The sequence below is a fragment of the Trachinotus anak genome, unplaced genomic scaffold (genome assembly GCF_046630095.1).
Source record: "Trachinotus anak isolate AG129_WGS33_773 ecotype Australia unplaced genomic scaffold, CSIRO_AGI_Tana_v1 ptg000018l, whole genome shotgun sequence".
Lineage (NCBI taxonomy): Eukaryota > Metazoa > Chordata > Actinopteri > Carangiformes > Carangidae > Trachinotus > Trachinotus anak.
The window spans coordinates 80779-101294 of record NW_027273869.1 but is presented as its reverse complement, the minus strand read 5'-3'; the positions used below and the strand labels follow the sequence as shown (position 1 = coordinate 101294).

The following is a 20516-nucleotide window of genomic DNA, read 5'->3' as shown; positions in this document are numbered from 1 at the left end:
GAGGCTAAAATGAGTGCTTTTTACTGATCTGTAACTGCAGGTTGAATGATTGCTGTTTTTTCCCAAGGTGGATGCAATGATTTGTTTTGTCCAACAGATGGAGACACGGGGCCACTAATCACAAGAGTTACCATCTCTTCAACTCTGTACAGCAACCATGTCAACACATCAGCCCCACTGAACACATTGCCTTTTCATACAAGCCTACACAACACATGAGTGGCACAGTTACTTGCTGTGTGTTTTGCATGCATTTCTTGCACTTGATGCATGTATATTGTGTTTTTCTATCCATCTTGGGCCAACACGCTCAGCAGCGCTTCTTTTTGTTGCTGCTGGCCACAACCTAGAATAATGAAAAGATGAAAAGATGAGGAATTTTACCAACATATCTCTCTCTCTCTCTCTCTCTCACAGACAAACACACACACACAAACACTCACTCACTCTCTGTCTCTTTCTCTCTCACACACACACAGACACACACACACACACACACACAAAACAATTAAAAACACATTTAAAAAACAATGAATCATATCATTTTTCTTTTGATAAAAAACGAAAACGGGTCCCTCACACCGCTGAGCCAGGACTCCTTTCAACAGCTGTGGGAGAGTGTATTAGACAGGCTCAAATAAACCTGGAGTTGACCTTTGACCTCTCCAATTGTATGGGGTATTTTATTATTTCTATTTTTATTTCTTTTGACCATCACATGGCGTCTTTCCTAAACATAACCTGAGAGGAGAGAGTGCCTAATGCCAACCAATTGTGTTATTCATATTTTTATTCCTTTTAAACCTCACTCTTTCCTCATCTCAAGCAGAAATGGCCTACTCTTAACCTCATTTGATTTGTTTTTTTATGAAATCATGAACATTTCTAGCTCTTGTAAACAAACTAAACGTGCCGTGGCTCGTCTTGACCACTCACCTGTTAGGACAGAACGGTGGAGCTGGGCAAACCATCGTCGAGCTTTGCGTCGTTTTATTTTGAAGGAACACTTCCTGTGGCAGAGGAAGTCCCAACGACGCCGCCATATCTAAAGTCACTTGACCGCGCCTGTCAGATCCTGCTACAATCTGCAGACTATAGCGATTTCTGACAAGAGGACACATGACAAAGCACCGCCGCCAAACGCCACACTACCAACTCATCCCAGTCCACTCAAAGTGGCCTGAAATGTGCTCCCAAAGCCATTCTGCTGACACTTTTTTTTTTCTCTGACTTCTTTCATTGAGCATGAAATCCCCCTAAACGATCAACATTTGCATCAGGTGTCGGCAGCAGTCCGCTGGAGGTGCGCCGACCTCCCCAGAAACCAAGTTTCACACCTCCGCCCTGCTCCACAGAAGCTACAGCTGTTCTGACCAATCACAGGCCTAGTATGCTAATGAGAGTCAAACTGCTGAGAGTCCTTTGCCATATTCACCCATATACCTACCTCTGTCTGACCCCAGCCCTAGCCCTAGAGAGCAACGCCCCCCTGTGGCCGTCCCCAGGCGCTGATCTTAACCCTAGCCACTCATATTAGGTCATATTTGTTGTAATTTATTTCTACATTTTTCCCTTGTCCTTCTCTATCTTGAAGAGGTTTTTTTTTCTTTCCATAACAAAAAAAACTCATTGGATGATGTTTTTTCTTCAGATTTCATGTATTAGAAAATATATCAGGGCTTTACATACATTTCATTAGGGAGGATTTCACAACAGAAGTGACATATAAAGCAGTTGCCAGTGCCGATACATCAAAAATATATTGGCCTTATTTTTCTTCTAGCACACAGGTTTCAATAAATCATTTTGTTCATTGCTGTGGACACACGATAGCTGCACAACCTCCAAATTGATTTGGGATCATGAAAATCACAATAAATGAGAATTAAACATTTAATTGGCACATAAAGAGTTTTAAAAAAAAGGCATGGAATACATTTTATAATCCAATAAAAAACAGCAACATGCAATACATACAATATACAACATACAACATTAAAACCTCAAAACCATTGACCTCAAGCAAATTCTTGCCTTCAGCTAACATTAGAGCTGGGCTTAAATTGACTGTATTTCAATTTCATGGGCTGTTTTGAGGCTAAAATGAGTGCTTTTTACTGATCTGTAACTGCAGGTTGAATGATTGCTGTTTTTTCCCAAGGTGGATGCAATGATTTGTTTTGTCCAACACATGGAGACACGGGGCCACTAATCACAAGAGTTACCATCTCTTCAACTCTGTACAGTAACCCTGTCAGTCTAGACAACACATCAGCCCCACTGAACACATTGCCTTTTCATACAAGCCTACACAACACATGAGTGGCACAGTTACTTGCTGTGTGTTTTGCATGCATTTCTTGCACTTGATGCATGTATATTGTGTTTTTCTATCCATCTTGGGCCAACACGCTCAGCAGCGCTTCTTTTTGTTGCTGCTGGCCACAACCTAGAATAATGAAAAGATGAAAAGATGAGGAATTTTACCAACATATCTCTCTCTCTCTCTCTCTCTCACAGACAAACACACACACACACAAACACTCACTCACTCTCTGTCTCTTTCTCTCTCACACACACACACACACACACACACACACACACAAAACAATTAAAAACAAATTTAAAAACAATGAATCATATCATTTTTCTTTTGATAAAAAACGAAAACGGGTCCCTCACACCGCTGAGCCAGGACTCCTTTCAACAGCTGTGGGAGAGTGTATTAGACAGGCTCAAATAAACCTGGAGTTGACCTTTGTCCTCTCCAATTGTATGGGGTATTTTATTATTTCTATTTTTATTTCTTTTGACCATCACATGGCGTCTTTCCTAAACATAACCTGAGAGGAGAGAGTGCCTAATGCCAACCAATTGTGTTATTCATATTTTTATTCCTTTTAAACCTCACTCTTTCCTCATCTCAAGCAGAAATGGCCTACTCTTAACCTCATTTGATTTGTTTTTTTATGAAATCATGAACATTTCTAGCTCTTGTAAACAAACTAAACGTGCCGTGGCTCGTCTTGACCACTCACCTGTTAGGACAGAACGGTGGAGCTGGGCAAACCATCGTCGAGCTTTGCGTCGTTTTATTTTGAAGGAACACTTCCTGTGGCAGAGGAAGTCCCAACGACGCCGCCATATCTAAAGTCACTTGACCGCGCCTGTCAGATCCTGCTACAATCTGCAGACTATAGCGATTTCTGACAAGAGGACACATGACAAAGCACCGCCGCCAAACGCCACACTACCAACTCATCCCAGTCCACTCAAAGTGGCCTGAAATGTGCTCCCAAAGCCATTCTGCTGACACTTTTTTTTTTCTCTGACTTCTTTCATTGAGCATGAAATCCCCCTAAACGATCAACATTTGCATCAGGTGTCGGCAGCAGTCCGCTGGAGGTGCGCCGACCTCCCCAGAAACCAAGTTTCACACCTCCGCCCTGCTCCACAGAAGCTACAGCTGTTCTGACCAATCACAGGCCTAGTATGCTAATGAGAGTCAAACTGCTGAGAGTCCTTTGCCATATTCACCCATATACCTACCTCTGTCTGACCCCAGCCCTAGCCCTAGAGAGCAACGCCCCCCTGTGGCCGTCCCCAGGCGCTGATCTTAACCCGAGCCACTCATATTAGGTCATATTTGTTGTAATTTATTTCTACATTTTTCCCTTGTCCTTCTCTATCTTGAAGAGGTTTTTTTTTCTTTCCATAACAAAAAAAACTCATTGGATGATGTTTTTTCTTCAGATTTCATGTATTAGAAAATATATCAGGGCTTTACATACATTTCATTAGGGAGGATTTCACAACAGAAGTGACATATAAAGCAGTTGCCAGTGCCGATACATCAAAAATATATTGGCCTTATTTTTCTTCTAGCACACAGGTTTCAATAAATCATTTTGTTCATTGCTGTGGACACACGATAGCTGCACAACCTCCAAATTGATTTGGGATCATGAAAATCACAATAAATGAGAATTAAACATTTAATTGGCACATAAAGAGTTTTAAAAAAAAGGCATGGAATACATTTTATAATCCAATAAAAAACAGCAACATGCAATACATACAATATACAACATACAACATTAAAACCTCAAAACCATTGACCTCAAGCAAATTCTTGCCTTCAGCTAACATTAGAGCTGGGCTTAAATTGACTGTATTTCAATTTCATGGGCTGTTTTGAGGCTAAAATGAGTGCTTTTTACTGATCTGTAACTGCAGGTTGAATGATTGCTGTTTTTTCCCAAGGTGGATGCAATGATTTGTTTTGTCCAACAGATGGAGACACGGGGCCACTAATCACAAGAGTTACCATCTCTTCAACTCTGTACAGTAACCCTGTCAGTCTAGACAACACATCAGCCCCACTGAACACATTGCCTTTTCATACAAGCCTACACAACACATGAGTGGCACAGTTACTTGCTGTGTGTTTTGCATGCATTTCTTGCACTTGATGCATGTATATTGTGTTTTTCTATCCATCTTGGGCCAACACGCTCAGCAGCGCTTCTTTTTGTTGCTGCTGGCCACAACCTAGAATAATGAAAAGATGAAAAGATGAGGAATTTTACCAACATATCTCTCTCTCTCTCTCTCTCTCACAGACAAACACACACACACACAAACACTCACTCACTCTCTGTCTCTTTCTCTCTCACACACACACACACACACACACACACACACACACACAAAACAATTAAAAACAAATTTAAAAACAATGAATCATATCATTTTTCTTTTGATAAAAAACGAAAACGGGTCCCTCACACCGCTGAGCCAGGACTCCTTTCAACAGCTGTGGGAGAGTGTATTAGACAGGCTCAAATAAACCTGGAGTTGACCTTTGACCTCTCCAATTGTATGGGGTATTTTATTATTTCTATTTTTATTTCTTTTGACCTCCCCAGAAACCAAGTTTCACACCTCCGCCCTGCTCCACATAAGCTACAGCTGTTCTGACCAATCACAGGCCTAGTATGCTAATGAGAGTCAAACTGCTGAGAGTCCTTTGCCATATTCACCCATATACCTACCTCTGTCTGACCCCCGCCCTAGCCCTAGAGAGCAACGCCCCCCTGTGGCCGTCCCCAGGCGCTGATCTTAACCCGAGCCACTCATATTAGGTCATATTTGTTGTAATTTATTTCTACATTTTTCCCTTGTCCTTCTCTATCTTGAAGAGGTTTTTTTTTCTTTCCATAACAAAAAAAAAACTCATTGGATGATGTTTTTTCTTCAGATTTCATGTATTAGAAAATATATCAGGGCTTTACATACATTTCATTAGGGAGGATTTCACAACAGAAGTGACATATAAAGCAGTTGCCAGTGCCGATACATCAAAAATATATTGGCCTTATTTTTCTTCTAGCACACAGGTTTCAATAAATCATTTTGTTCATTGCTGTGGACACACGATAGCTGCACAACCTCCAAATTGATTTGGGATCATGAAAATCACAATAAATGAGAATTAAACATTTAATTGGCACATAAAGAGTTTTAAAAAAAAAGGCATGGAATACATTTTATAATCCAATAAAAAACAGCAACATGCAATACATACAATATACAACATACAACATTAAAACCTCAAAACCATTGACCTCAAGCAAATACTTGCCTTTAGCTAACATTAGAGCTGGGCTTAAATTGACTGTATTTCAATTTCATGGGCTGTTTTGAGGCTAAAATGAGTGCTTTTTACTGATCTGTAACTGCAGGTTGAATGATTGCTGTTTTTTCCCAAGGTGGATGCAATGATTTGTTTTGTCCAACAGATGGAGACACGGGGCCACTAATCACAAGAGTTACCATCTCTTCAACTCTGTACAGTAACCCTGTCAGTCTAGACAACACATCAGCCCCACTGAACACATTGCCTTTTCATACAAGCCTACACAACACATGAGTGGCACAGTTACTTGCTGTGTGTTTTGCATGCATTTCTTGCACTTGATGCATGTATATTGTGTTTTTCTATCCATCTTGGGCCAACACGCTCAGCAGCGCTTCTTTTTGTTGCTGCTGGCCACAACCTAGAATAATGAAAAGATGAAAAGATGAGGAATTTTACCAACATATCTCTCTCTCTCTCTCTCTCACAGACAAACACACACACACACAAACACTCACTCACTCTCTGTCTCTTTCTCTCTCACACACACACACACACACAAAACAATTAAAAACAAATTTAAAAAACAATGAATCATATCATTTTTCTTTTGATAAAAAACGAAAACGGGTCCCTCACACCGCTGAGCCAGGACTCCTTTCAACAGCTGTGGGAGAGTGTATTAGACAGGCTCAAATAAACCTGGAGTTGACCTTTGACCTCTCCAATTGTATGGGGTATTTTATTATTTCTATTTTTATTTCTTTTGACCATCACATGGCGTCTTTCCTAAACATAACCTGAGAGGAGAGAGTGCCTAATGCCAACCAATTGTGTTATTCATATTTTTATTCCTTTTAAACCTCACTCTTTCCTCATCTCAAGCAGAAATGGCCTACTCTTAACCTCATTTGATTTGTTTTTTTATGAAATCATGAACATTTCTAGCTCTTGTAAACAAACTAAACGTGCCGTGGCTCGTCTTGACCACTCACCTGTTAGGACAGAACGGTGGAGCTGGGCAAACCATCGTCGAGCTTTGCGTCGTTTTATTTTGAAGGAACACTTCCTGTGGCAGAGGAAGTCCCAACGACGCCGCCATATCTAAAGTCACTTGACCGCGCCTGTCAGATCCTGCTACAATCTGCAGACTATAGCGATTTCTGACAAGAGGACACATGACAAAGCACCGCCGCCAAACGCCACACTACCAACTCATCCCAGTCCACTCAAAGTGGCCTGAAATGTGCTCCCAAAGCCATTCTGCTGACACTTTTTTTTTTCTCTGACTTCTTTCATTGAGCATGAAATCCCCCTAAACGATCAACATTTGCATCAGGTGTCGGCAGCAGTCCGCTGGAGGTGCGCCGACCTCCCCAGAAACCAAGTTTCACACCTCCGCCCTGCTCCACAGAAGCTACAGCTGTTCTGACCAATCACAGGCCTGGTATGCTAATGAGAGTCAAACTGCTGAGAGTCCTTTGCCATATTCACCCATATACCTAACCCTAACCCTAACCCTAAATTGTTTTTAATGTTAACCTCAACCATGTGGAATCTATAGCTAACCCTAACCATGTGGAATACACATTTAACCCCGACCACCCTCAGGAAATTCAAATTATGGACAATGCTCACCCTTTGTCAATTAGAATAACTTTGGATTCGTGGAACACACTCTTTCATTTTACGAAGATCAAATTTAGATCAACCAGCTCAGCATAAATCGACCTTAACTTACCTGGAGCATGGATTCATGGGTCATCATCAAGTTCATGGTATTACATAAGCTCCGCCCCCAACCAATCAGAATCAATCTTTGGCTCTCCTGGGATACGGGCAGCTCCCAGGGACCCACTGTAGACAAGATTACTTGCATATGGTCAACCATAAAGGGATAGTTGGAATAATCACAGGCTCCACCCCCCACCAATCAGATTTCTATACAAGATGTCCGGGGATGATGGTCCCCTCTAGGGACCAGTCACACCCGGTACAACCATACGATCGATCTCTATTCTTTAAAATAGGTTAAATTCACATAAGCCCTGCCCCCCCCAACCAATAAAATGTCAGTTTGGGTCCCCCTTGAGGACTATCACTCTCCAGAATCCCATTAGACCTAATATGACCTGAACATACCAGGTTTTCACAGATATAACAAGGATTATTCATGTGAACTCCGCCCCCAACCAATCAAATTTGGACAGGACATCCCCTTGATGGGAAAGTTCAACCAGGAAGACCAATCATACTTAATCTTGTCCAGTTTGAAAACAAAAAGAAAAAAAGTTTTGTTTTTTTTTCACAAGCCACGCCCCCAACCAATAGGGGCTCAATTAGATCCCTCCCAATAGGACTGACACCGAGGATAACTGACCAACCCATGGAGGTAAACAAATTGAGTTTTATTTCATCAAATAAGTCTCGAAAAAGCCTCAAATAATTCCTTTTACAGGCCCCGCCTTCAGCCAATCAGAAGGGAATTGAGATCTTTGATTCTCTTGGATGAATGGAGCCTAACCAATAATCCGATTGGATTTCTGTTATAAAAGACAAGATAACAAACAATTTTTTAACGGCTCTGCCTCCAACCAATCGGAGGAGGGCAACATCCGAACAGGACCTGCCCCTAATTGATCAATTGAAGACTAGGAGCCTTGTAGGGGAGAATTCAAACCAACCAGGGACATGTGGACTACAAAAAATCCAAAAAACAACATATTTCCTTTGAGAGGCTCCGCCCCCAACCAATCAAGAGAGTTCATGGTCCAAATAGACCCACCATGTCCTTCATCTTGCTCCAGATGTTGAAGGTCAGGTTGCCCAGGTGTTTGGCCTGGTCTATCAGAGCTCCTGAGCCCAGCTGGGGATCATCCAGCAGGGGGCGCTGCTGGACTCTGTCCACTGCAGCCTTGTAGTTGAGCAGGAATGAGACGTCTTTAGCTCTCAGCTCATCCTCTGTGGCTCTGACTGTGTCTGAAAGAGCTGCTCTCTCTCTGCTCAGAGCCTCCATCTTCTCCTTCATCATCTGACTCTTCTGCTCCTCTTCCTCCCTCAGTGCAGCCATCCTGGCCTCCTCTTCCTCCTCTAGAAACCTCTACTAACTTCACTGAAGTTCACTTTGACTCTGAGTCCTGGTTTTGGTCAAACTCACCTTCAGTGTGTAGAGTGTCAGCAGGTTGAAGCAGCAGTGTTGTAGTTTTCCTCTTTTCTCTCCTGTAGCTGGACTCACTCAGAGGAAGTTGTTGGTTTGGTCTGAAGGTGAATCTGATTGTCTCTTCTTCAGTCTGTGTCTCTTTAGTGAACAGGAACAAACTGTTTCCTGGTTTGTCTCAGGTGAGTCAGATGAGGGGTGGAGCTTTGTCAAACCTCCTCTGATAAAAGCTGCTGCTTCACCTGTAACACAGGTTGATTTTCATTCCAGAGTTTTGATTCATTGCTGGAAATAATTGGTGCAGCAGCTCTGTCTAGTTTGTTTGTAAAAATCTTAATTTGTAAAATCAGAAGAAACTAAATCCATCAGAAAAATGTGGAGCAGTAAAAACTTAGTAACTTTCCACTTTAATGAAATAATTATTTCTCTTTCATGAACTGTGTTCTACCAAAATAAAGAGGAGCACCGACTGTTCAGAAAAGCTCTTTGTGTTGATTTTTGTCTTTATTTTTGCCTGTTTCAGCAGCAGTTTTTTCATAATTCAGTGTTTTTTGAATGGAGTTCAGTGTCAGCTTCAGTACCTGCAGATTGTATCAGGCTCCAGAGGCTGTTAGCTACAGAGAGTTTTTGACCAGAAAATGTTCAGTTGTGTTATTTAGTTCTTGGAAATCAGCCATTAACATTATCACGTCTTTTTTGTGTATTTTAGTTCATGTTGAATGAACATGAACAGACGACCTACAACCACAGTAACACAATGTTCTGGTTAAACAGACAAACTTAGATGTTCTGTGAACCATCATCACTGCCACTAATGTCAAACTAGACCACCATCATCTCAGACCAAAACAAATTCATTTAGCCGTCCTCATCATCGTGCAGGCTCCTCGCTGCAGAGACCTGCCCGCCACCAGCTGGTGGAACGACAGCCCCCTGTACCAGATCGGAAACATCCAGGCCTTCACCAACACACACAACCTGAATAATAATATGTTCATTATTCAATAATAATGATAATTATTATAATAATATAAGATAATAATGATGATAATTATTATAATAATATAAGATAATAATGATGATAATAAATCAAGACCGAGGTTTGAACAGAAGCCTGTCACACAAACTTCTGCTTGGATAGAAGACGGAGGAGGTGCAGGAGGCTCAGTGAACAGCTGGTCAGACGCTCCACAGGGAACCTTTGACCCCAGCCTCGGTCACAGCTGCTCTGTTCTGGTCCTTCAGGTCTGGAGCAGAAGGTCGACAGCCTGGCTCAGCTGAAGGTTAAAGGTCTGGTGGTCGGACCGATCCACGTCGCTCCGCCTGACAAGGCCATGAGCCTGAGGTTTGAGGAGATCTCCCCCGAGGCGGGAAACCTGGAGCAATTTAAAGGTTTCGTTCAGGCTGCTCACAGGAAGGGTGAGGAGAGGTTTAACGATGGGGGGGGGGGGGGGGTCGTTACTCAGGTGAAGAGCCGTCTACACACTGTGTTCTGTTGTGGTCTCGTGTTTCTGCAGGTATTTCTGTGGTTCTGGATCTGACTCCAAACTACCAGGGATCGTCTGGACCATGGTTCTCCAACATCAGTGTGACGAACGTGGCAGAGAGGCTGAAGGTGAGCTCACCCTGAACACACAGCCCCGTGCAAAGGTGAAGTGAGGGGGTTTTCAAAATAAAGTATGGTAGGTTGATGCAGCGTCTTGGAGAACCTGCCACGTCGATGTCTCTAACTCCTGTCTCTCTCTGCCTCAGTCTGCTCTGGTGTTCTGGCTCAACGAAGGCGTGGATGGCGTCCAGCTGTCGGGGGTGGAGCGTGTGTCCAGCGTGGTGCCGTCTCTGTGGAACGACATCCGAGCCATCGTCCAGAAAGGGACGGACGAGCGTCCAAACAAGAGGTCAGGAACCATGACGAACCAGCAGATCTCTCATACATCAACATCCGGAAGGGAAGTTCACCATCAAAATAAAATCACACAGAACAGTTTTCTGTCTCAGAGGTCTGGGTGTTCATAACGGAGCAGATCATTGGTAAAATAAACGCGTTGTGTTTTCCAGGCTCCTGATTGGCGTCACAGAGCAATCCTCGGCTGAAGACGTGTCCTCCCTCCTCTCCTCCACCAGTGTTGACCTCCTGATCTCCAGGGTCCTCCGTGCGGGAGACGTGGACGCCACGGAGCGCGCTCAGTCCGTCCAGCGCTTGTACTCGTCCCACAGCCAGACCACGCTGGCCTGGAGCCTGGGGGGCGGGGCCGAGGGTCACATGGCGTGGCTCGTGGGTCCGGCTCTGGTGAAGCTGCACCAGCTGCTGCTGCTCACGCTGCCCGGGACGCCCGTCTTCAACTACGGAGACGAGCTCGGCCTGATGGACGCGGTGAGGACGCAGCTGTAAAGGTTTTATTTCAGCAGTGCTGCAGGTTCAAGGTTCAAGGTTCAAGGTTCCTCCTCACAACCAGCAGGTGGCGCCGCAAACATCCGACACAGTCTGGGTTTAAAGTTTTACTGTTGCTGTACCAGAGTAACTGCAGTACCAGTGGCAGTAGAGGTAGTTTTAGTTGTAGTAGCAGTACTTGGAGCAGCACCAGTACTAACATCAGCAGCTCAGGCTAAAACATGAATATTGATTATTACTGATTTATTATCAATTTAGAAGTAGTGTTAGTAGTAGTAGCAGTAGTAGAGGTATAAAGAAGTAGTAGTAGTAGAGGTAGAGGTATAAAGAAGTACTACTACTTCTAGTACCAGCAGTAGATTTATGAGCAGCAGTATTAGCAGTATGAGTACCCATTGTAGTAGTACTGGGAGCAGTACTGTAGTACTGTTGAGGCTTGAGCGTCTGTGATGTCACTGATTTTTTTGCAGTATTTTTATTAGTTGTAGTAATACCAGCAGCGGTACTGCAGTATTGCAGTACTGTGTGTTGATGTCCTGCTCTGTCTCGCTGCAGGAGGAGAGGGCGGAGCGTCTGTCCTGCCGCAGCTTCTTCCGCAGTCTAAGCGAGCTGCGAGGGAAAGAGCACTCCCTCACGTTCGGAGACTTCCTGCTCCTCTTGAACTCCTCCTCCTCCCTGGCGTACCTGCGGGTCTGGGATCAGAGCGAGCGTTACCTGGCCACCTTCAACTGGGCCGAGGAGGCGGCGGTGCTGCAGCTGAGCCGTGCGACCCTCCCCCGCCAGGCGGCGGTGGTCCTCAGCACCAACAGCAGCGCCCTGCCCGCAGACAGCAAGGTGGACCTTACCAACCTGTGGCTCGGCCCCCGACAGGCCGCGCTCCTCAGGTTTCCCTACACTGGATAGAGCAGAGGTTCACTTTTATCTGTTGTCAGTTATCACCTCTAGACAAAGTGATGATTAAAGGCCCATTCACACTGGATTAAGATTGTCACAGCTGATCACTGCTGATCTCTGCTGATCTCTGCTGATCACAGATGATCACAGATGATCTCTGCTGATCACAGCTGATCTCTGCTGATCACAGCTGATCACAGATGATCACAGATGATCACAGATGATCTCTGCTGATCCTGAAATCCAGTCCACATGGGTTTTTCATCCAGTAACTGTTCCCTGGTGGTTCTTCATGTCTCCAGTGAGTGAAGATGTGATGTTCTGTGATGATGCACCTGTTCTCTGTGAATTGTGTGAAAACTAAATAAAAATAAGACAAAAGCATCTTCAATGTGTCTTTTTATTTGTAATGAGTTTCTGATCTTAACGTTAACTTAACGTTTTCTGGGTGAACTGGATATAATAACCAGAGTCTGTATCTTCACTGTGGCAGCAACAGAAGGGTGGATGTGAGCAGACTGACACCACAGTGAATCGGGGGGTGGGGCTCAGGTCTGGAAGTGTTTTTAGTCTGGAGTTGGACTCCACCCAGATTAAGTATAAGTGCCCCTCCGTCCTTCAGGGATATGCTACACCCTCTGGTTTGCAGGATTGATTCTGCAGCAGGATAACGACCCAAACACACCTCAGCTTTACAGGAACCACCTGAAGAGGGAGGAGTCCTGACGGTCCTGGACTTCCTGCGGCACCACACGTCTGTGGACCACCGTCCCATCATGCTGGGAGAACGTGGGTCATTGGGTTTTGTAAAGTGTGTCCCTGCCAGCTGAGGGAGTGTTTCAGTACCAGGACAAATACTAAGATATTTTGAAATTAATGTACACTTTTCAGAAATTCAGCTTTATACTCAAATTAGTTAAATTATTATTTGTAAAGAAACATTTAGTATCACGCTCAAAACAAAGTCATAACCAGAGATTTGGACCCTGTTGCAGACAGACAGCAGCAGGAGCACTTGTGGTTAATATTGATTTTGTTGGTAAAAATCACTGTGGACTAATGAGGCTTTTATTAACTTTTTACAACTAATTATTGGTCAATTGACCAATAAAATAATAGTGATAGTAATTAATCAATAATAGAAGTAATTGTTGCACCTGTTAACTGATGCCCAGTCACCCCGACCCTCGGCGAGTGTCTGTGGGGTGAGTGGGACAGAACCAGAGGACGAGTTCAAACCATGGATGTATGATAAGACCTTATACCTTAGGTCTTATCATACATCCATGGTTCAAACAAACAAACAAGATGGCCGCCGCCGCGGGAAGTTTCAGAACTGTAGCGCTCGTAAACCACCTGATGACCTCATGAGGTTGTAGACGACTTGACACCTGGTTTCATTCAGGATTAAAGTCACAGGTGTGACAACAGATTATCTACAGATTATTTTATTAATCTCTGAACGTTCTAATCTTTTAACAGCACAAACTCAAGCCAGTGTGTTTAAAGTGGATGAGAGTACGAACACGAACAGATCACAGTCAATAAATTATATTGTTCCCACTGCAACATGTTCTGACCCTGAATGTCAGGTCCACGGGAAACCTGCTGCAGACCTGAGGTCAGAGTTCAGGACAGACCTACAGCTCAAAATCATCTGATTCTATTCAGTTCCACGGTTTAAAATCTGCATGTTCTGCTGAAGGCAACTGGGTCTGCAGCAGGTAGACAGTAGTGGTGTGCGATACTGCATATTTTGGTATCGATCCGATATCAAGTAAATACGGGCCAGTATCGCCAATACTGATAATTTTCAATAAGTAAGGTGGATGCGTCATTGAATTGCTAAATCTCAATTTTCATGACCTTAAGTGTTTTTTGTGATGTTTCCTTTTTTATTATTAAATAGTTAAAACCCAGGACACAATTAGGACAAAGTATAGAAAATGCTTCATTATCAAATTTTTTTCAGAAAAATCTTAAATAAAAAGTGCACGCAAACCAGTAAACAAATTAAAACGAGTACTGTTGAGAAACTATAATACAAAAATTAAATTAAAATTCTCAACAACAAAAACAACAACTGGTGAAAATATAAATAATATGTAAACAACTTAACAACCCCCAAAGCCTTTAGTTAGTCTGTGCAGAACAAAGGTTTTGGTTACAGGTTTTTGTTCAAGAACAGTATCATATTAACATTTTTTGCTTTTAATGCACTTCGTCTGTGACTCACTAACTGCCCTGCTTTTGAAAAAATCCTCTCAGCTGGCACTGATGTTCACTGAAATTCCTGAAGCCATCATCCTCTACTATGGAAAGAGGTTGCAGGTCTTTCACAATCATCTCTGCCAGGCTCTTTGTGATCTCCTCTGCTCTTGGGGAATCAGCTAAGTGAAATAATAAAAGAAATAAGCCTTTAGCACAGCTATGTGTAGTTTAAATGCAGTAATCATACACACTGTTAGCCCCGATTTCATTTCTACTCAAACAATCAATTTCAATGTACATAGATAATTTAAGTTTGATTGTAGAACTATTAAATTTGAGCGCAGTCTACTATGATCTGATGCTTCTTAAAGACATAATCGAGCTGGCTATGGCACCAAGGCATACTGAAGAGACACTGCATTTCATGGAATGTAAAATAACAGAACATAGACGGCTTCTGCAGTCAACTTTTCCAGGTTTTCAGTTAAAGCCAAAGCATCACTATCTCGAACACTATCCTTACCTTGTGAGGAAGTTTGGTCCCTTGTGTGATGTTTGGACAATGCGCTTTGAGGGTAAACATAAGTTCTTTAAAAAAGCAATTTGAAACGCTCAAAATTTCAAAAATGTTGCAATGACACTCGCTACAAAACACCAGAAAGCAGTCAGTTACCATCTTGACTGCAGCGCATTTTTCAAACCATCGGTGGAGATGACAAGGGTTACCCCAGTTTTGCTAGCCTCTTTCCCTTTGAATGTTCAGAGAGTATTTGCTCAAGACATTGCAAAGGTAGATTCTGTTCTGGATGTGTCATCTGTCTGCATAGAGGGAATCATGTATCATCCACGTATGATTCTCTCTTTTGGCGCATGCTCAGGTCTCTCTGAATTTGCCCAGATTGAAAAAGATTGTTGCAGCTAACACAGAAATCCTGTTCATCTGCCACAAAATGACCGCATGGTACTGTGAACATTTGAGATCTTACCAACTTCTCTGTGGTGATATCCCCTCCACACATGTGGTCAAGATATCGGAGCTGAATGATGTCCTCCCGTTATCAGCATACAGGGTCCAAGGAGAACTTATGGTAACATTGAAACGATATGTTATTTGCTAAATTCTTGTGCATATCCTTTCTCCCCAGATGGCTCTGCAAGAGAAATTCATCTTGAGGGTTATTGTCTCAGAGGGAGACATCAGAAAATTGACAATGACAACACGACCGGACACACTTGAAGATTTAATTGGCTGGCTTAAAGGCACTCTCCAAGCAAATTACAACTTCGTCCTGCAGTACCAAGACCCCGACTTTAACAATGAACTGTGTAACCTTGAAGATGTCTCAGAGCTCCCAGATAAGCCAACAATTAAAATCATCCCTATGATTGAATTGGTACCAGTCACTCGACCAGTTGAAGAACCAGTTGAACAATCTTCATTGTGTAGTGACGCAAGCAGCTTGGCAGACACCGAGATCCTGTCCAACTCCTCTCTGGATAGAAGTGCACCATGGCCAGAAGTGTTTGAAATCCCAAAATTTTCAGTTGATGTGGAGTACCGACTCCGTCAAGGTAACTTGTTATATCTCAGGGATGGAACCCATCTTAAAGTGACAAAAGAGTTAAAGCATGATATCCTTCAGAAATTGGCTGAGGTCATCTATGCATTTGATGCCTACCCAAAAAAGGAAGATTTAGCGCCTGTTGCACAAGCTTTAGTAGAAACGCACCCATGTCTTAAAGAAGCGGGGTCACCGTCTGGCTGTGTTGGATGGAAGAATAGTTTGATGTTCAAGGTTGGAAATTACAGGGCCAAAATGCGCAAGCTGGGCCGACTTGACGTCACCATCAACAGTGGTAAACGTGGAAGATACTCAACAAATGGCGATCCTCCAAACAAGGACATAAAAAAGCCAAGGAAAGGAGAAATAAATTTCCTGCCTCAGTATCCAGAGGGCTTAGACGACCAAAATCTGGAAGCAGCTCGCCAGGTTCTAGTCAATGAGATGATTAAGGCGAAGCCAAATAGGTCTCTTATTAAAAAAGAGATGGATATGACCTTTGCTCTTCGGAGAAAAGAAGTTGTGACAGACAAGCCTGCAATTACCCAGATTGTACAGCGATGGCCAGCACTTTTCTCTGAAAGAGAGGTTTGTATGCCTGTTTTGAGTATTTACAAAAAGTGGTCAACACTATGTGACCCAAATCATGTTGAGAGTCATAAATGTCTTTCATTTGACCATGGACCTATACATTATATTTTCAGGTGTGTTACGAGTTCACCCGAGTGGTGGGGAAAAATCTCAAAGATAACTTCTTTGAGGCACTTGACCGTTTCTCACCAAACTTGATGGACCTCTTCAGGAAGAAGAGGGGCCTCAGTGGACAGCTTTTAACTGACCTTTTACATCAGACAAGGGTAGGCTGATTTGTCTAACTAAACTGATTGCTTGTCTTGCTTCTCTATTATTCCCCCTTTCTTCTAATTTCATTACTTTTCACTGCTCCCCCATTTCCATTTCCTCTTTTCTCCAACACTTCATACTTTGCTCTTTTCTTATTTTTATCTCTCCTGTTCTGTCATTCTATCTACTCCTCTCTACTTTCTTTACAGGAAGTTTGTAATAAATTAATTAAATTGTGGTGATTTTGTATTTAACCATATACAGTATGAGTGTACTTAGTTATGTCCACTATCTTCCAGACCACTGAGCCAACAGACATCAGGTGCTTTTGTCTTCGAGGACTGCCAGTCGTCTTGGGGGATGACCCCTCTGCATTCTTCAAAACCTACTCGGTAAGTAACTGAATTTGTTTTGAATATCTGCATTATTGATTCACAACATGACCATTTGATAGGAATTTACAATAAAAAATTAAATTACTGATACCTACTCTAAATTACAAACAAATTAACATTGTACAAAAATTTGAACTTTCACCTTTGTCTTTATTTCTGTGAAACTGACATCAGCTAGTGTGAGATGGGGCCACAAGGAAGGACCCCTCTTCTTATTTTGCTGAGGACTATGAAAAACCCTTACATAAGTTCTTACTTTTTGAGATTAAATAACAATACTGGTCTTAAATTTGTATCAACTGCAGTAATTGCATCTGTACTGGATATAGTTTTTACACTTTCAACTTTCAACTTTTTAGTTTGACTAGGGCTAATAAAGCTCTCCATCTCTGCTGAGCTACAAAACCATTTCAGCACACAGGTTTTCAAACGGCTTCTTGTAATGCACAGATCAAATTATGGTGATGTAAAATTGGTGGTGTCCTTTCTTAATTTCTGTGGTCAATGCAGCATTATTGACATTACAATGTCCTCTCTGTCTCTTTTTCTGTTAGGATGCAACTGACAAGGACTCGTACAGTGAAACTCCAGTGGGAATCCTCTGCATTGATGAACATCCTCAACTCAACCCATCCAGAGTGAGCATCGTCTTGGAAGGGAGTGTGGTAATGGAGGAGCTGGCCAACCTGCCACAGGCTTTCTGTGTCCTTTTTGGACTGATCTATGCCTTGCACTTTGATTACCCCAAGTGCATGAAAAGCACCTTCCTCTTTATTCAACAGGTCATGCTAAACCTGGGCAGAGGTGAGCAGAAACCCAAAATTCAGTCTTTGAAGAGTCAACTATCTGTGTAAAACTGGGGTCTGAATACTTCTGCTCTGGATCTGAGTGCTTGGTTATCTGTGATGTTGCACTTTAAAAATACCATGTTTACTGTGGCCACTGTTTGATATGCAAGTTTTTTTATGCGTTGCCACTGATTTTGCTGTTTGATTCCATGCTGATTGGTGTATGATTCATGTTATCAACACTGATCTAGCAGTTTGGTTCCATTCCTATTTTAAGCTACAGTATGTTTTATGGCATTGACACTGATTTTGTAGTTTAATTCCATGCTGATTGGTGTATGTTCGTGTTATAAGCACTGATCTAGTTTCATTTCTATTGCATTGGCATTTATTTTGAAGTTTTAATGCCAGCCTGATTCACAAGAGTGCAAGGAAAGCACCTTTCACCTTCTTCAGCAGGTCAGACTCAACTTTGGCAGAGGTGAGCTGAAACCCAAAATTCAATTTTTGAAGAATTGAGTATGTGTTTAAAACAGGGAGTCTTGTTTATTTGTAATGTTGCACTTTAAAAATACCATTACTGTGGGCACTGTTTGATATGGATGTTTTTTATGCATTGCCACTGATTTTGTGATTTCATTCCATGGCGATCGGTGTGTGATTCATGGTATTAGCATGGATCTATTTGAACACGTTTTATTAAACTTGTCTTTCAAGGATGTACGCCTATGGTTTTAATTTTTATTTTCTTAATTTAATCTGTATAGTTTATTTTGTTTTATTAGACAGATTTTATTTATAGTGGAGTAATTAGGCAAAGCATTTTTTAAGGTAAATCACCTTGGAGGTTTGTGCACTTTACTTAAAATTAACAGTGGAATAAAGGGGAAAAGCAATTAATATTACTAATGATTTTAAGTTTAATCATCTTGGAGGTTTGTGCACTTAACTTAAAATTAACAGTGGAATAAAGGGGAAAAGCAATTAATATTGCTAATGATTTTAAGTTGAACAAACTTGGTCTTAAGTGTATTGAAGTCAAAATAACATTGCCATCCACTCATTTTTTTAAGTTAAGTTCACTTAAGTTTTTTCATCAAACATTACTTAATTTTTTTAGGGCAACCAGTTTCCTAAATTTTTTTAAGTAAACTCAACTTATCCGGGTTTACAGTGCAGTATCCCTTTGACAGTTAACACAAAAGGGCAATAATATTCAATAAATTCTGAGCCATGTTATCTTCAGTATATGTGTTTCAATTCCAGTAAATGTATTAATTTAAATAACACATTTCAATGGGATAAATGTATTACATCAAGGTCTTAGCATAATTTATACTTTTTGAGTTGGCTAAAGTAATAAATAACAGTTTCACTTTGTTACTTTCAACACTATAACCTGCCTGGATATTCTCTGCCATGCTGAAAGGCCTCTGCCAATGACCTCTGCCTCTGGACTGGGGGTCTTGCAGCGGGGCCAGGGGGTGGGGGATTTCTCTCCTCCTCTCTCCGTTTTTGTAGCTCCATGTTTTCTTTTGGATGGTCTTCTATATGTTTATATAAATTGGTAGTGTTTCCACTATACCTGACTAGCTTTTTACAAATCCCACATTTTGCTGTTGCCTTGTTTTCGGCTTGAAAATCCAGCCACACGGCTCCTCTTCCTCTCTGCCATTCTTCTGTTGTATTTTCTCTGTGTGTGCTGATGAACCTGAGCCGGAAACTTGCTTGTTTGTTTGTTTGTTTGTTTGCTTTGCGCGTCTAAGTCACGTCACGTGAGTCACGTGACGGCGCAACATCTAAACACAAGGGGGGGGGGGGGCACAGTGCGCCTGCTCTGTGCTGACACAGGAGCGGCGAGTCCGGTGACCTGTTTCCTCTTTGCCGAAACCGCAGCATTGCAAACAAGAGCGGAACTTAAAGTAAAGAATCAGGCTAGTATCGATCCGATATCGATACCGACTTGGTATCGATACTATCGACATTTGGATCGATCTGCCCACCACTAGTAGACAGGACTGTAGGTGTCTCTACAGGACACAGGTTCCACTGAACCACGGCTGCAGTGCTGAACCTTAAACTGCCGCTAAGCGAACAGCTGCAGATGTTGTGTTGTTGTTGGTGTCAGCAGAGGCCTCCACCACGTTTCACTGTTTCTCAGTCACCTGTTGACTTGTGTGAGTTCTTCTTCTTCTTCTTCTTCTTCGCCAGTGTTACAGTGCATTACCCACCAGAGTCAGTGACCTGTTTAGGCTCCATGCTGTGTCCTCCACTCTCTGTCTGTACAGTTGGTTGAACCTCTGACTCCTCCTCCTGTTGTTTGGTCTCGTGTGTCCCAGTCTCCACCTTTCTTTCTTTCTTTCTTTCTTTCTTTCTTTCTTTCTTTCCTTCTGAACTGCTTTAAGCTGTTGCCTGTTTTTGCCTCTGTAAAATAATGATTATCATTTCTTTTTGCTTCTGCTGTGCTGAATGACAGTTCAGGGTGTCCTCCTCCTTCTCCTTTCATTCTCCTGTGAGTTTCAACCACATGCGTCTGAATATTGTTTGATATATTTCATTTGTTATGTCCTGTCTGCTCTGGGAGGAGGATGAAGACTGTGGTGTTAGTTAGTGGTAGTGATTGGTTAGAGGTTAGTTTG

At 42.3% G+C, this 20516-nt stretch overlaps 2 protein-coding genes across 3 annotated transcripts; both read left to right on the top strand.

The window, feature by feature from the left end:
• Positions 1-9153: 9153 nt before the first annotated feature.
• LOC139635498 (amino acid transporter heavy chain SLC3A2-like) lies at positions 9154-12464 on the top strand. The gene is made up of 6 exons (XM_071502888.1): positions 9154-9283; positions 9341-10214; positions 10313-10410; positions 10548-10690; positions 10851-11166; positions 11740-12464. The coding sequence occupies exons 2-6, from the start codon at positions 10130-10132 to the stop codon at positions 12085-12087; spliced, it is 990 nt and encodes a 329-aa protein (XP_071358989.1). The 5' UTR covers positions 9154-9283; positions 9341-10129; the 3' UTR covers positions 12088-12464.
• A 2203-nt stretch (positions 12465-14667) lies between these two features.
• LOC139635452 (uncharacterized) lies at positions 14668-18542 on the top strand. 2 transcript variants are annotated; one of them, XM_071502812.1, is made up of 4 exons: positions 14668-15861; positions 16556-16708; positions 16994-17086; positions 17644-18542. In XM_071502812.1, exons 1-4 carry the CDS (start codon positions 15838-15840, stop codon positions 17941-17943), a joined length of 570 nt encoding a protein of 189 aa, XP_071358913.1. In that variant the 5' UTR covers positions 14668-15837; the 3' UTR covers positions 17944-18542. The 2 variants fall into 2 exon arrangements, with proteins under 2 accessions (XP_071358913.1, XP_071358912.1); XM_071502811.1 differs by having other exon boundaries at positions 14677-16439; positions 17644-18539.
• Positions 18543-20516: the final 1974 nt, after the last annotated feature.